Source organism: Schistocerca piceifrons, chromosome 1 (genome assembly GCF_021461385.2).
Source record: "Schistocerca piceifrons isolate TAMUIC-IGC-003096 chromosome 1, iqSchPice1.1, whole genome shotgun sequence".
Classification (NCBI taxonomy): domain Eukaryota; kingdom Metazoa; phylum Arthropoda; class Insecta; order Orthoptera; family Acrididae; genus Schistocerca; species Schistocerca piceifrons.
Window position 1 is genome coordinate 234,975,540 of NC_060138.1, and position 17,578 is coordinate 234,993,117.

General features: G+C 45.5%; 1 protein-coding gene across 4 annotated transcripts in view; it reads right to left on the reverse strand.

The window, feature by feature from the left end:
* LOC124785945 (inter-alpha-trypsin inhibitor heavy chain H4-like) overlaps positions 1 to 17,578 on the reverse strand; it is a 213,198-nt gene that overhangs the window by 133,702 nt on the left and 61,918 nt on the right. For all 4 annotated transcript variants that reach the window (XM_047254225.1, XM_047254223.1, XM_047254224.1 and 1 more), the window contains exon 7: positions 2,383 to 2,586. In XM_047254225.1, the coding sequence (XP_047110181.1) occupies positions 2,383 to 2,586 (204 nt within the window). The remainder of the gene's footprint in view (positions 1 to 2,382; positions 2,587 to 17,578) is intronic.

Consider the following 17,578-nt stretch of genomic DNA (forward strand, 5'->3'; position numbering starts at 1 on the left):
GCGACGTTATTATTAAATGCGTCCAAACAGAACCAACGTGCTGTTATTATTTTCTTGGCTGCTGAAGGAGAAACATCGGTTGACTTCCATCGGAGAGCGGATAATGTGTATGGGGTAGCATAATTGCCTTAATCCACCGTTGGCGAATTGTGTACCAAGTCAGTGCTGGCCACGATTCGACACACAAGACGCCGGTCAATCTGTGCGATTGGACATTCGACAGTAGGACACTGGGACACTCTAGAACATACCCTGATTGGAGTGTCGTCGAGTCCTGTTGGACGAAGATGTGAGTATGGCAGTTACAGACTTCTCCAAGGAGCAGGACATAGTGGTTTAGAAAACGGGTACGTTCATACTGGTGGCTCGATAAGACCACTGCCTCAGAACTCACGGTGATTTTGCTTCACTGGCATACCGATTCTGAACAGTACAGCCTTATAAAAGAAAAGTTTTAATGGCCACTTATATTTCGCGCCTGTAGACAGACAAACGAATGAACCAACGCCCACAGTGGACTGCTGTCTACATCTACACCTAAATTTATACTCCGCAAGCCACCCAACGGTATGTGGAAGAGGGCACTTTACTTGCCACTGTCATTACCTCCCTTTCCTGTTCCAGTCGCGTATGGTTCGCGGGAAGAACGACTGCCGGAAAGCCTACGTGCGCGCTCGAATCTGTCTTATTTTACGTTCGTGATCTCCTCGGGAGGTATAAGTAGGGGGAAGCAATGTATTCGATACCTCATCCAGAAACGCACCCTCTCGAAACCTGGACAGCAACCTACACCGCGATGCAGAGCACCTCTCTTGCAGAGTCTGCCTCTTGAGTTTGCTAAACATCTCCGCAACGCCTTCACGCTTATCAAATAACCCTGTGACTAAACGTGCCGCTCTTCTTTGGACCATCTCTATCTCCTCTGTCAACCCGACCTGGTACGGATCCCACACTGATGAGCAATACTCAAGTATAGGTCGAACGAGTGTTTTGTAAGCCACCTCCTTTGTTGATGGACTACATTTTCTAAGGACTCTCCCAATGAATCCCAATCTGGCACCCGCCTTATCAGCAATTAATTTTATATGATCATTCCACTTCAAATCGTTCCGTACGCATACTCCCAGACATTTTACAGAGGTAACTGCTACCAGTGTTTGTTCCGCTATCATATAATCATACAATAAAGGATCCTTCTTTCTATGTATTCTCAATACATTACATTTGTCTATGTTAAGGGTCAGTTGCCACTCCCTGCACCAAGTGCCTATACGCTGCCGATCTTCCTGCATTTCGCTGCAATTTTCTAATACTGCAACTTCTCTGTATACTAACAGCATCATCCACAGACACTATCTACTAGGTCATTTATATATATTGTGAAAAGCAATGGTCCCATAACACTCCGCTGTGGGACGACAGAGGTTACTTCAACGTCTGTAGACGTCTCTCCATTGAGAACAACATGCTCTGTTCAGTTTGCTAAAAACTCTTCAGTCCACCCACACAGCTGGTCTGATATTACGTAGGATCTTACTGTATCAGGCGGCAGTGCGGAATTGTATCGAACGCCTTCCGGAAGTCAAGGAAAATGGCGTTTACCTGGGAGTCTGTATCTAATATTGTTGCACTGTCGTTGCACCTTCCCTGGCATATGCAACGCTGACTTTAATGACATTTGCCACAACACGAGGAAGGGTGTTCGATCTAGTGTCCCTTTTTTTTGTCATCAGTCTCCTATGCCAAATTCTTCATTTCAGAGTAGCACTTGCAGCCTAGTGTCATAATGTGAGTTAAAAACTTGGAGAGCTGCACTACTCACTAATATGTGTCTATTTTCTATATTTCTTATAGTTTTAGTGCTAGTATCTTATGAAATCCTAGAGTAGTCTTCCATAGATTGAAAGGACTGGACAGGACGGACTAGTATGGAGAGCTGCATCAAATCGCCTTCCGACTGAAGACCACAAAACAACAACAAAATAAATTTATAGGATACGCAGTTTTCATTGGTTCAGATTAGCAGCTGCTATAGTTACAGGAAGAAGAAAGGTGAGATCTGCCTAGAAAATTTAATGAAATGAAAATGAGTAGCACTGTCATAAACTAAAAGGAAGGAATACACTTTAAAACTAATGAAAGCATGGTGTAGCGAAATTAAGTGTTGCATACTTCCATATGAAAGTGTTAGAGAATGTGAAAGGTAATGGGAGAGCTTAGACAACATACTAATGCGAGATACTGTAATTTAAAATATGTTACTTCAGATCTTTTACCCGCGATCGTCAGAAAACATTTTAGTTAGAGCAATTATAATTGTACTTATCAACCAACAACGTAGTTTTCCACCATTTCGTTCCAATTAGTGGCGGTTCAGCTTACCTGCACTTCAGAAGAGAAAGGTATCAAGGAAAAGACGTCGCCGGCGTTGAGCTCGTCCAGGATGGTGTTCATGGCCGCCTTGAGCTGCTCGATCTTGCGGCCCATCATGGAGCCGCTGACATCGAGCACGAAGACGACGTGTTTGGGCAGCGGCGGCAGGCCGGGAGGCGCGTAGAAGTGCACGAAGTAGCCGTCCTCGCTCACCTGCACACGAGTCAGCTGGTACAGAGGCAGGCGAGCGGGAAATAACAGGGCAATGGCAACGTGCTTTATGCCCACATAGCACTTACTTGTTGAGGGCCATGTTACGTCAGTTGCAGAGAAATTCGCTGCTACAGAGTGATTACTTTATGTTTTGTATTGAAGCGTGGCTGCTCGATCGTTTTATGAGTTGAGTGTACGGTGAATTCTGTACCCCCACAGTATAAGATAAAATTTAATAGTAGTGAGTAAGGTTGTCGGTACCCGCCAGAATAGCCGAGAGCTCTATCGCGCTGCTTCCTGGACTCGGGTAGGCGCGCCGGCCCCGTATCGAATCCGCCCGGCGGTTTAAAGACGACGGCCGGTGTTCTGGCGAGCCTGGATGTGGTTTTTAGGCGGTTTTCCACCTCCTACAAGATGAATACCGGGCTGGTCCCCACTTCCCGCCTCAGTTACACGACTCACAGACATTTGAAACACATTCACACTATTTCACGATTTACACAAGATGCAGACAGCTGGGGTACACTAATTCCGTCCTGGGATAGGGGGGGGGGGGGGGGTACGGGGTTGCGGCAAGAAGGGCATCCGGCCACTCCTTACAATTAACATACCAAATCCGGTTAACCATGGCCGACCCTGCGTAACCGCAGGACAAGGCGCAAGCGATAGTAGTAAGGTTGTGGGTCCCTTTTTCGTCGTGTTAATTTTTCTTAAATTTCACCTGTTCTTCCACGAATTTTGTGTTTCAAAGTGGTGGGGTTGTGACACACACAGACACACACACACACAAGATTAGATACTGCAGAGCACAGTGCAACATAATCTGCTACAGTTTGTTAAATGTGTACAGACGCTGATAGGTAATCTATTGTTTGTGAAAGGAAAAATTCTGTTTGAAATCCGGTATCGCAGGACAGAGCGGATCAGGGTGTGGAAAGGGGCCAAGATCAGTTACTGTTAGTTACACAAGTACACAGAATTTTAATCCTTGAAAACACAATGTACAGTTTTCTCTTTAAAACAACAAGGATCAGTTCACCGCTGAGGGCCGAAGTAACTTCTCAATAGTAAGGTTTAAATAATTCCTTTTTAAACACAAGGATTTAGAGAAACGGCTGAAGGCCTTACTTAAGTAAAACTAAAATATCCTTAAATAATTCCTTTTAAGGTTCAAATGGCTCTGAGAACTATGGGACTTAACTTCTAAGGTCATCAGTCCCCTAGAACTTAGAACTACTTAGACCTAAGTAACCTAAGGACATAAAACACATCCATGCCCGAGACAGGATTCGAACCTGCGACCGTAGCGGTTGCGCGGTTCCAGGGTGTAGCACCTAGAACCGCTCGGCCACTCTGGCTGGCTCCTTTTAATGCACAAGAATTTAGACAAACGGTTGAAGGCCTGACTTAAATAAAATTAAAATATATTCTCGGTTACAGGCCCAAATAATATTTCAGATCAGCAAAGGAAATTCTTAAAAGGCAAGCATTAACCAATTTCGGCTAAAAGCCATATTATGGAAAATTTAAATTAATTCCTCGGCTGAAATCCCAATAATATTTCAACATAATAAAAGGGAACCTTTAAAGACAAGCATTTAAACAGTACAACAGAAAACCATCTTAAGAAAACTTGAAATATCTTGACGGCTGAAGGCCCAAACAATTATTCAGAATAATTAAAGACAAACATTAAGATAAGCATTTACACAATACGGCTGAGGGCTATTTTAATATTTCAAGATGATTAAAGAGAAACCTTACAGAAAGGAATCTACACGTTACGGGCTGAAAGCCACAGATTTTAAAACAAACGCGGCTGAAGGCCTAAATACAAAGCAAACAAGGATTTTAAATAAAACATGGCTGAAGGCCTTATCTTAAAATACTTCACATAATGTTCGACTGAAGGCCATATACTGAACACAGAACTGACAAAATTAATACACGGCTGAAGGCCTGGCACAGTACTTGCGACAAAAGAAAATCACAAACACAAAGAGCAGAACAGTGGTGCTCAGAAGTGTTCCGAAGGTCGGCCTGGGGAGGAAACTCTAACAACAATTTAGGCGAGATAGGCAGTCAAGTGTAACACTAAATAATCGGTGGCAACACGGCCTAGGGACGGCTGAAGAACCAACAAACAACCTACTGAATTCCCTTCCACCCAACTAAAGGCGCGACAACCGATCGACTGGCTACTCCAGTACACCAACTACATTAATCTGCTCAACGGAAATCAAAGAAGCTACACACAGTTCCACGTAAACACTTGCACCAAGAACTCTGACAATCCTAAAAACCAATCACCATGGAACAACAAGGAGAAATGACAAGTCACACACATAGAGTTTCCATAAACGGTCGGCGACCAAATACACGTCGTCCGATTAGACGACCGACCGAACGACCAATAAAGGTCATCCCCACTCAAGCTATGAGTGTCGGCAATGGTCGGGCGAGTCTTGGCTATCCTGAGCTCACTGCAGCTGCAACCCGACTCAACTCGTTGTTCGTTTGGAATTCGGGGACACGGCGACCCGGGTACACTGGCTCGGACCCACCCATGCAGAAGTAACTCTTGCCCATCGGCGACGACATCTCTGCACGAGGAAGGAACCGACCCACGTCCGGCATGACCAACTTACGAGGCCCAGAAACGATCAGAAGACCAAATACACGTCGCCCAATGAGACGACCAACCGAACGACCAACCAGCGGTTGTTCCCGCTCCAATCTGCTTCCGTCGGACAGTTCATGTGTGTGGCCAGCGGTCGGCAAGTACTGGCTGTCCGCGCCTCACTGGCGCTAACCGTCCCCGACTGACCTCCCGACAGGCGACGACCCAGAAATACTAACGGTCGCGCCAGAAATAGTACGACAGTGCACTTATCGATAAGCGCTGCTGCTGCCACTCATGGGCAAGGAAACCAGCAAACTAGTGACACCAGTAAATAGGATTAAAAGATGGTTCAAATGGCTCTGAGCACTACGGGACTTAACATCTGAGGTCATCAGTCCCCTAGAACTTCGAACTACGAGGGTGAGTCAAATGACAACCTTAAATATTTTTTTAAATATTATTTATTGAGCGGAAGTGGTACAAAGCTGTATCACTGTTCAACATAATCTCCCCCACGATCAATGCACGTCCTCCAGCTCTTACAAAGTCCATAAATTCCTTTAGAAAAAAATTCTTTTGGTAGTCCGCGCAACCACTCATGTACGGCGTGGCGTACCTCTTCATCAGAACGGAACTTTTTTTCTCCCATTGCGTCTTTGAGTGGTCCAAACATATGGAAATCACTTGGGGCAAGGTCTGGTGAGTATGATGGATGAGGAAGACACTCAAAATGCAGGTCTGTGATTGTTGCAACTGTTGTACGGGCAGTATGGGGCCTTGCTGACAGCAATACACGTCGCTTTGATTTGATTGCAGGCTGGTGATGATTTTTTAGGAGACCTGTGCATGATGCAATGGTGACAGTGGTCCCTCTAGGTATGTAATGCTCCAAAATGACGCCTTTTTCTTCCCAAAAGAGAGTCAGCATAACCTTCCCAGCTGATGATTCTGTTTCAAACTTCTTTGGTTTTGGTGATGAGGTATGGCGCCATTCCTTGTTCGCTCTCTTCGTTTCCGGTTCGTGGAAGTGAACCCAGGTTTCGTCCCCAATAACGATTCTTGCAAGTAAGCCATCACCTTCTCATTCAAAGCGGGGAAGAAGTTCTGCACAAGCATCAACACGTTGTTCTCTCATTTCAGGAGTCAGCTGCCGTGGCACCCATCTTGCAGACACTTTGTGAAACTGGAGCACATCATCCACAGTGTGGTGTGCTGACCCATGACTAATCTGTAAACATGCTGCAATGTCATTCAGTGTCACTCGGCAGTTTTTCCTTCACTACGGCTTCAACTGCTGCAATGTACTGTGGAGTCAGAACTCGTTGTCCCTGACCTGGACGAGGACATCTTACACTGAAGTCACACTATTTGCGAACTTCCTACTCCATTCGTAGACTTGCTGCTGTGACAAACATGCATCATCGTACTGAACCTTCATTTCTCGATGAATTTCAATAGGTTTCACACCTTCACTGCGCAAAAACCGAATATCGGAACGGGCGGCCGAAGTGGCCGTGCGGTTAAAGGCGCTGCAGTCTGGAACCGCAAGACCGCTACGGTCGCAGGTTCGAATCCTGCCTCGGGCATGGATGTTTGTGATGTCCTTAGGTTAGTTAGGTTTAACTAGTTCTAAGTTGTAGGGGACTAATGACCTCAGTAGTAGAGTCCTATAGTGCTCAGAGCCATTTGAACCATTTTTTGAATAACGGAACGCTGTTCTTCCCTGGTCCAAGTCGCAAGTGGGGCAGCCATCTTTATACTGATACTGCGATGGTATGTGTGCATTTGCACTATGCTGCCACCTACAGGTCATGCTGAACGCTGTTTGTAGCACGCTTACCAACTTACGGGATAACGGCGAGAAATTTCGATTTCTTATTACAAATCTGAAGTTTTCGTTTGACTCACCCGCTTAGTAGTGCTGACAAACTCGTCCACTTGTTGGTGTAGTGAAAGATGTGTACCTACTGGTTTCCTCGCCTTCTAACGGAAGGACCAATAGTGCGGAATTGCTTGCGTGTTACGAGGCTGATCGCCACAATTTTTTGTCGAACATCGCCACATTGGAAACAAAACTGCAATCCTCAGAAGAAAATTTCAAACTTGTACACTCAGATGGTAGGATCATGGCGACGGTGTTCTGGGAGTCTGAAGAGGTTACTCTGTTTGATGTCGCCCTCATCGTGCAACGATCAACTCTGAAGTGTATTGTGCTACCCTCAGGGAATTGAAGAAACGATTTCAGCATGTTCGTCGCCACAAAAATGAAAACGAACTTCTCCTTCTCCACGACAACGCAATACCTCACGCAAGTCTGTGCACCAAAGAGGAGCTGGCAACTTCATTGAACTGTTCTTCCACGTCCATGCTACAGCCCGGATGACGCATCTTACGACTTCCATCTATTTGGTGCAATACGTGTGTGGAGAGATCATTGACACTGCAGGATGATGGCTCCGAAGTCGACGTGGAGAGTGCTGGGTACACCGGCCCGCCCAATAAACGTGGCGAAAAGTCGTCACATTGAACAGATATTATGGTGAAAAATAGGGTTTTGTAGCCAGAAGACTTTGAAATGTGGTGTATTGGAATCCCGAACAAAAAGAGCCTGCTTTTAGAAAAAAAGTGTTGCATTACTTATTGAACGTCCCTCGTACGTATTCCTGAGTCACTATTACATTACTGACAGAGCCATAGTTCGCGTGAAATACTTTAGGTCAAACGACTCCCTATAAACTACAGAATGGGGTTTTGTCCGAATTTACGTAGCCAAACGAAGAGTGGGAAATGGACAAATGGGGTCTGAAACTGACCAGTTTCAGATCTAATTTTGTACATAAAACGTTGTATTGGTATAGGGTGACACACGGTAGACGGACGGTTTTTAAGGAAATAATACTCAGACAACTTTAAAATTAATGCATGTTTATTTACACAAAATCAGAGCTCATTATTTGCCATTTTAGTTAACAAAGTTATTTGTAAAAAATAATGTCCTCAAGGTGATGTCCACCATTTCGAATGCATGACTCAAGTCTCTTATCAAAATCCTCCATTAAACGGATTAAAATCTCTGCGGGAATGGCAGCAATTTCTTCAATGATTGCATTCTTCAACTCGTCCAAATTTCGTTGTTTGTGGTTATAGACACAGTTCTTAAGGTACCCCCAAAGAAAAAAGTCACATACTGACAAGTCGGCAGACCAGGGAGGCCAAGGAACATTGCCAAAGGGTGAGATAATCCGGCCAGGAAACATGCATCTAAGAACTGTCATTGAAGTGTTTGTGGTGTGCGATGTTGCCCCATCCTGCTGGAACAAAACTCGTTTTAAAGGGATTCGTCATCTTCTTAGTTCTTGTTTCAAGAATGTTTCAAGCATACGAATGTAACGAACCGAATTAACAGTAACTGTGTCCTCATTCTCTTAAAATAAAATAAGGTCCAATAATGCCAACAGAGCCAAGAGCATACCAGACTGTTACTTTTTCGCCGGCCGAAGTGGCCGTGCTGTTAAAGGCGCTGCAGTCTGGAACCGCAAGACCGCTACGGTCGCAGGTTCGAATCCTGCCTCGGGCATGGATGTTTGTAATGTCCTTAGGTTAGTTAGGTTTAACTAGTTCTAAGTTCTAGGGGACTAATGACCTCAGCAGTTGAGTCCCATAGTGCTCAGAGCCATTTGAACCATTTGTTACTTTTTCTGAGCGTAGAGGACGCTGGTGGATAAGGTGTGGAAGCTCTGGAGCCCAGTAACGTGAGTTTTGCTTATTCACAGTCCCGTTTAAACGAAAATGAGCTTCAACGCTAATCAATAAAATTTCATTTTTATTCGATCCCAAAATCACTTGTGTTCTGTAAGCGAAGTCTTCTCATACAGCAAAATCAGTTTCCTTAAGTTGTTGGACAATGAGCATTTTGTAGGGAGGGAATTTTAATTCTTTATGCTAAATTCGTCTAACTGATTCACGATTGATTCGTAACTCACTGGTATGACGTCTAGCTGACTGCCGCTTGCCTTACCCCTTCAACATTTTGTGGTGTCGTTACTCTGAATCTCGGGCCAATATGCTTCTTATCCAGTATGTTTCCAGTTGATCTGAAGTTTTCCACCCATCTGAGGATTGTGTTACGGGTCGGAACACCTCCAAGTCGACAGACATTAAACCATGCACGAAACAATCGCTGCGTAGCAATAATAGACTCACCACTTTTCACGAAACTTTCATAGACAAACACTCGATGTTGTAAGTCCCACTGCTCCATAGTGACTGAGTAAATGAAATGGCGTCTTGTGTGGATCAGAACTATCCTCACCACGACCACCTCCGACCACCGCGCCCTCAGTACTACGCAGTTCAAAACCGTCCGTCTCCCGTGTGTCACCCTGTATGATATTTGACTGTCAATATGGTTCTTTCGAACAAACTACAAAATTCCCGCCATTTCGGGGTAAAAATACTTTAGGAAACCGATTTTGTGAACGTCTTTGTAATGTCTCGGCTTTGTCGCAGCTATATCGAAGCCTATCGTTTATCGTGCAGCCATTATCACTTCACAGCTGAAACTTTGTAACAGGGCTGCTAGCTGTCAGGAATCTTCTTATGGTAATTCGACTGCAGAATGTCTCAAACATCATATCAGTTGTACAAGCTTGGCTGGCGACCAAAAATGCCTGGTCTTCCGGGAACAATGAAGGCAGATAAGTGTGTGAGAAGAAATGACAACGGAAAAGTTTGTCCAGGCTCGCAGAGTTGCCTGAAAGAAGAGTGAGAAAATTCTTGGCAGACCTTGACACTTTCTTGACCTATCTTGCTACGTTTGTGATCGCCAAATCGTTCTTTTGGTAAGGTGTGTGGGTATCATCAGGATACATAAGCTGCTCGCACATAATGATATGCCTGCCTATAATGATGGACAATCATGCAAAGGATGCTGTAAATCATTGATCGGTAATCGTATTCCTTCAGAGGCAAACCGCAACAAAATAAAATTGGAAGAAGTGCCATCTATCTTCAGTGACTCGTCATTCACGGTAAAGCGTCTTCTTGCATCATTCCACACATGTAACTACATCCAAAAGGATCACAGTGTAACTTAGACGAAGAAAAAATAGTCTTCCTCACGTCCCAAAAATCGTGGAGGGAGTATTCAGCAACTGCCAAGCAACCTTATGGATGAAGGCGTCTTCCTGATCATAGAAGAGTTGCAGTCAATTAATATCAAGCGGAATTTTGACACTCGACCACAAATCATTCATTCTGCTTTTAATTACCTCAGGAATCATAAACATTTGTATGCCAATTTCAGTCTTGTTGGCTGCCTTTATACCAAATGGTCTATTTGTGTTATATTCAGAAATGTCAAATGCACTGAGTTGACACCTGATCACTTCGTATGGATCACAGTTCTCCACCCAGTAAATGAAGCTGTCTGTGTCTATATCAAGCAACTTTGGATCTCCAAAATGAGTTTTCTCAAACTCATAATGAAAATGGTACATGTGGAGATTTAATAGCTCCATTACATACATACCAACATAAACAGATTTCGTGAACTATATTGCAACTGTCGCCTTCTCCAGAGCAACAAATACTTCACGGAAGTTGGTGGCCCACTTAAAATTTGGACTGGCGATCAATTGTGTAGGCCCCCAAAGCCATTGCAATGACTGTAGGTTTTACTGTCGCTGTGATTCCGAACATTCCCCATTATTTTGCGATAAATAGCACTTTTCATCTGTAGTAATATGCAAAAGAGAAATGAGAGGAAACATTGTTTCCAAAAACATCGAACATTCTTGACCGATTTACTTCAGATTTTTACATGATACTCTAATAAACGTTCTGATAAACATATTTACTCCGTTCACAGAGTCTCTCGAATTTTGTGTTGGTCTGGTGAACGGCCCTCTCGAATTTTATGCTAACATTTGCACATGTTTCTGCTTGCGCATTCATATGTGTCAGATCGTCATTCTTCATTCCAAATTATTCATCAACATATAGATAGATATTCTCTGACTGAATACGTGGCGTATGTGAATTTGTCCATAGTGTAATGAATAATTGTGTAATTACCTCCCTTTACTATTTACTAAATCCCAGCTGCTTGACGAATTTCAAGATACATCACCCATCTGTTAACGTATTAAATTCCTCTGCGGTGCTTTATAGGTTACAGCATTGATTTCATGCTTTGTGTCAATATTTAGTTAACACTTTTGTACAGATCTGTGAAAAATATTCATTATTTCAACTCAGAAGGTTATATGTGTTAACTTCGGGGATGCATCACATGATTGTATTTCTCCATGGTGTGTTTTTTACTAATAGCCTTATATACCATTAAATTGCCTTAAAAGATCCTTGAAGTTTTCATGTTATTGTCATTCCTTCAACTGTGTTTTATCTATAACCAAAAACCTGTGCCGTGAGTGGTTCCAAAAATCCTATGTACCGTGTCTTTCTATTTGTGATTATCCCTCACCAGGTCCATAAGTCGCATACTTAAGATTAAATGAAACTAAACTAAAAAACTAAGCTTCTCCCGCACAGGCCATGAAGGCCCAAAGGTACCGACTAACCGCCGTGTCATCCTCAGCCCACAGGAGTCACTGAATGCGGATATGGAGGGGCATGTGGTCAGCACACCGCTCTCCCGGCAGTATGACAGTTTCTGAGACCGGAGCCGCTACTTCTCAATCAAGTAGCTCCTCAGTTTGCCTCACAAGGGCTGAGTGCAGCCAGCTTGCCAACAGCGCTCAGCAGATAGGATGGTTACCCATCCAAGTGCTAGCCCAGCCCAATAGCGCTTAACTTCTGTGATCTGACGGGAACCGGTGTTACCACTGCGGTAAGCCCGTTGGCTAAGATTAAGTACACTAACAAAAATAGAAACAACAAGCAGCAGTTGTGTGACATAAATGAAAGTTGATAGTTTTGCAAGTCGACGCTTCTTCCTACGGAATTGGCGCTGTGCTTTCGCACAAAATTAGTGCAAGAGACGAACCTATCGCTTTTGGCTCAAAGATGTTAACTCAAACTGCGTGCAATTCTTGTCAAATTAAAGACGCTCTTGCTATTCTGTATGGTGTGATCAAATTCCATCACTATTTGTATGGTCGCAGATCACAAGCCTTTGCAGTCCTTGTTTTATCCATCAAAGCCGGTTCCTACACGCACAGCTCAGAACTTGCAACGTTGGGCTTTGTTGCTTTCGCAGTATCAGTATGAATTTGTGTACAGACCTACGACGAAGTATGGGAATGCAGACGCCCTATCTCGCCTTCCGATTGGCCCAGGCTGAGTTTGATGCATCTGCTGCATCTTGTTACAAAATAGATGCGCAGGACTCTAAATTGCTGGAATCTTTTCCCTTGCACTACAGAAGAATTGCACAGGCCATTGAATTAGACCCAGATTTTGCTGCATTACATTGACACGTCTTGGACTCGTTCATTAAACAGTATTCAGAACTCAGTTAGTTGTGCGCCGATATTTTGGACGTCGGCTTAACTTTGCAATCCAACAGTGTGTGATTCTAATTCAAAATGGCAGTGGACAGTCGCGTGTGCTTATTCCCACAGTGTTGTAAAAGGATGTGTTGCGATTGCCCACCAAGGACATTGGGAAGTTGTTCGCACTAAACAGTTAGCGCGAGCACTTGGCAGGTCATGGACGCCCCTATTGAACAGGTGACGTCACAGTGTCGCGCATGCGCGGAAAACCAGTCGGTTCCTCCACAGAGATTCTCAGCTTGGCCTAAGATTCAATTGCCGTGGCAACGAGTGCACAATGTCTTTGCAGGAGCATTTTAGAACAGTCGTTAGCTCATAGTGGTAGACTCTTTTAGCAGGTTCCTATTTGCGGTCCCTGTGATTTCTACCACGTCACATAGCACCATTCAAGCATTATCCTCCATATTTTGCATTGAAGGATAGCCAGAAGCACTTGTGTCGGACAACGGACAACAGTTCACTTCATGTGATTTTGAACAGTTTTGTGAACGAAATGGCATTCATCGTCTAACAAGTGCTCCGTTTCAGCCGCAGTCCAATTGGGAAGCAGGACGCTTCGTAATACTTTAAAGCAACAGATGGCCAAGTTTCGCAGTATCCACACACGGGAACAGGCACTGCAACACTTTCGCACCTCTTGTCGCTCCCTCAACCACGAAACGGTCGATCACCGCGGATCTTCTGCATGGATACACCCATCGCAGCATCTGGCGCGACCAATGGTCAGTAAATATCGCTTTGTGCAGCGTGATCTTGTTGTTTTCAGGGTTTATGGCAACCATGGGTGCTGAGAAAGAGGCGTGATCCGGGAACGCTTTGGCTCTTTTATATACACTACTGGCCATTAAAATTGCTACACCACGAAGATGACGTGCTGCAGACGAGAAATTTAACAGACAGGAAGAAGATGCTGTGATATGCAAATGATTAGCTTTTCAGAGCATTCACACAAGGTTGGCGACGGTGGCGACACCTACAACGTGCTGACATCAGGAAAGTTTCCAACCGATTTCTCATACACAAACAGCAGTTGACCGGCGTTGCCTGGTGAAACGTTGTTGTGATGCCTCGTGTAAGGAGGAGAAATGCGTACCATCACGTTTCCGACTTTCATAAAGGTCGGATTGTAGCCTATCACGATTGCGGTTTATCGTATCGCGACATTGCTGCTCGCGTTGGTCGAGGTCCAATGATTATTAACAGACGATGGAATCGATGGGTTCAGGAGGATAATGCGGAACGCCATGCTGAATCCAACGGCCTCGTATTACTAGTAATCGAGATGGCAGGCATCTTATCCGCATGGCTGTAACGGATCGTGCAGCCATGTCGATCTCTGAGTCAACAGATGGGGACGTTTGCAAGACAACAACCATCTGCACGAACAGTTCGACGACGTTTGCAGCAGCATGGACTATCAGCTCGGAGACCATGGCTGCGGTTACCCATGACGCTGCATCACAGACAGGAGCGCCTGCGATGGTGTACTCAACGACAAACCTGGGTGCACGAATGGCAAAACGTTATTTTTTCGGATGAATCCAGGTTCTGTTTACAGCACCATGATGGTCGCATCCGTGTTTGCGACATAGCGGTGAACGCACATTGGAAGAGTGTATTCGTCATCGTCATACTGGCGTATCACCCGGCGTGATGGTGTGGGGTGCCATTGGTTACACGTCTCGGTCACCTCTTGTTCGCATTGACGGCACTTTGAACAGTGGACGTTACATTTCAGATGTGTTACGAACCGTGGCTCTACCCTTCATTCGATTCCTGTGAAACCCGACATTTCAACAGGATAATGCACGACCGCGTGTTGCAGGTCCTGTATGGGCCCTTCTGGATACAGAAAATGTTCAACTACTACCCTGGCCAGCACATTCTCCTGATCTCTCACCAATTGAAAACGTCTGGTCAATGGTGGCAGAGCAACTGGTTCGTCACAATACGCCAGTCACTACTCTTGATGAACTGTGGTATCGTGTTGAAGCTGCATGGGCAGCTGTACCTGTACACGCCATCCAAGCTCTATTTCACTCAATGTCCAGGCGTATCAAGGCCGTTATTAGGGCCAGAGGTGGTTGTTCTGGGCACTGATTTCTCAGTATCTATGCACCCAAATTGCGTGAAAATGTAATCACATATCAGTTCTAGTATAATATATTTGTCCAATGAATACCCGTTTATCATCTGCATTTCTTCGTGGTGTAGCAATTTTAATGGCCAGTACTTGATTGCAGGTTCCGATGGTTTGCAGCGCCGACACCAGAACTAAATTCGTGCGTGTCAGTTGCTCTTTAATTCTGCTTCTTTTCTTCCAACAGATTCATGGCCTTACTGGACCGCGCGGCCTTCGCAGCCGCCTTCTGGTGCCACCAGGCACACCAGGAGGAGTGGATGGACAATGTGCAATCGCTCCTCCATCCCAGTTAGCCGACCCGATGGATTTGGACCTTCCGTCGCTGTTGCCGTCATCACCCCAGGACACGTCCTCAGGCCTGGTCGTGTGCCCTGGCAGCAGTTTACAGGAGGATTTTCCATTTGCCTTGCAAGCCAGATGGCGGGGCACGGTCTGGAGTACGCCCTCCTCCACGGTGCGACATTTCAGAGGGGAGGAATGTGCCTACATAAGCTGTCGCCAGCACACCGATCGTCAAAGATGTAGCAAGAAGATCGATAGTAGGCGCAGGAGCAATTGCGCCTACCACGAGAGAGGCCAAAGACAGACTCGCAAGCAACAGGCCACCAACGCTTTCTCGACTGCAATCATTTAGGCCGCCGCAAGCCGGAGGGTTACAATCATGCAGTCACTCGTCACTGACGCACTAATTCGCACTCCAGTTTGGCTTGTACCACAACACATGGACTCCATTCCAGTTACATGAAAACTTATAGTTCATGTAAATAAAAAACATGTTACTCCACAAGTGCAATTGTGTTTTGGAGAGAAGATACCAACTACCAATAACATCCTCTCCATTAAGAATGAGACTTCCACTTTGCAGAGGAGTGTGCGCTGATATGAAACTTCCTGGCAGATTAAAACTGTGTGCCCGGCACAGTTTTAATCTGCCAGGAAGTTTCATATCAGCGCACACTCCGCTGCAGAGTGAAAATCTCATTCTGGAAACGTCCCCCAGGCTGTGGCTAAGCCATGTCTCCGCAGTCTCCTTTCTTTCAGGAGTGCTAGTTCTGCAAGGTTCGCAGGAGAGCTTCTGTAAAGTTTGGAAGGTAGGAGACGAGATACTGGCAGAAGTAAAGCTGTGAGTACCGGCTGTGAGTCGTGCTTCGGTAGCTCAGATGGTAGAGCACTTGCCCGCGAAAGGCAAAGGTCACGAGTTCGAGTCTCGGTCGGGCACACTGTTTTAATCTGCCAGAAAGTTTCATCGTCGCCATTGCTTCCATGGTACAAGACGCTTCAGTGGTGGCGACGAGGATACTACATACTGATGGTAGATGCTATCGTCTGAGACAAAAAAACTGCATATAGGGGTTGACATGGTCCCTAGAGACAGAAACATATTTGTGTTGACCCATTGTGCTTTCTAGAACGACGAGATCAGCCAGGGAACGCCGCAAAAACATTCCCCAGTCCACAACGATCCCACCACCGGTTTGAACCCTTCCAACGATTGTTTCGGTGTGTTTTGTTTAAGATATTTCACGTTTGTGGAGCGTAAAGCGTGATTCATCTGAAGGGCCACCTTTCGTCGCTCACTGCACATCCTGTTGCGGTACAGGTGTGCAAATTCCAGTTTCCGTCGTCAACGAAGCGCAGTCAGCATAGGTGAATGATTGAGGCGCCTGCTATGGAGGCACGTACGCAACAATTATCGTTGATTGATTGAAGATAAGATACTGTTGGTAGACCTTGGTTTATGTGGACAGTCACTGCTCAACAGTTCCAAACGTATTCGCCCGTACACATCTCCCATCTCTGACTGGGTGAATACCGGGCTGGTACCCATTTCGCGCCTCAGTTAGATGATTCAAAAACGTTTAGAAAACGTTCGCACACTTTCAAGTGGGATAACAGTAGAAGAAGACAGTCGGGGTACACAAATTCTGTCCTGGGGAGTGTGGTGTCACCGCCAGACACCACACTTGCTAGGTGGTAGTTTAAATCGGCCGCGGTCCATGTAGTACATGTCGGACCCGCGTGTCGCCACTGTGATCGCAGACCTAGCGCCACCACCAAGGCAGGTCTCGTAATACGAGAGTGGACTCGGCCCCAGTTGTACGAGAACCAAGCTACCGCCCAGTTGTACGCGAACCTAGCTATCGCCCAGTTGTACGAAGCCTTTCTCTCTCATTAGCCGAGAGACAGAATAGCCATCAGCTAAGTTAATGGCTACGAACTAGCAAGGAGCCATTTGTATCAGTGCCTATAGCTTACGAGTATTCAAGAGAGATGTATTCCGAGGAATCAATAAAAGTTAAGTAAAAAGCATCTACATACTTTTCTTCTTATTCATTCATAAGTTTTTATGTTCCAGACTTCACGCCCGTATGCTTATTGCCGTGCGTGCACTATCGGCCACAGCGTTAGTCTATAGCTTTCTTTTTCAGCAATCCACTTCACGGTGTCGGTCCAGCTACCGACACTACAATTATTGGCGACGAGGATGGGATGCCCTTGGACAGCTCGTCCAGGGTCAACGTGCGCTGCACACCGATGCGGCCGCAGCCGCTTCACCGCTACCGCAGCCACAACCTGCCGTTGCACCGCCTTTTAGGCACTACGACCCGAACCACGAGACCTGGCAAGAGTGGTCTCGTCAGTTCGCCTTCCACCTTGCTGCCTACAGAATTCAAGGTAATGAGCGGCAGCCGTTTTTGCTTTCTTGTGTCG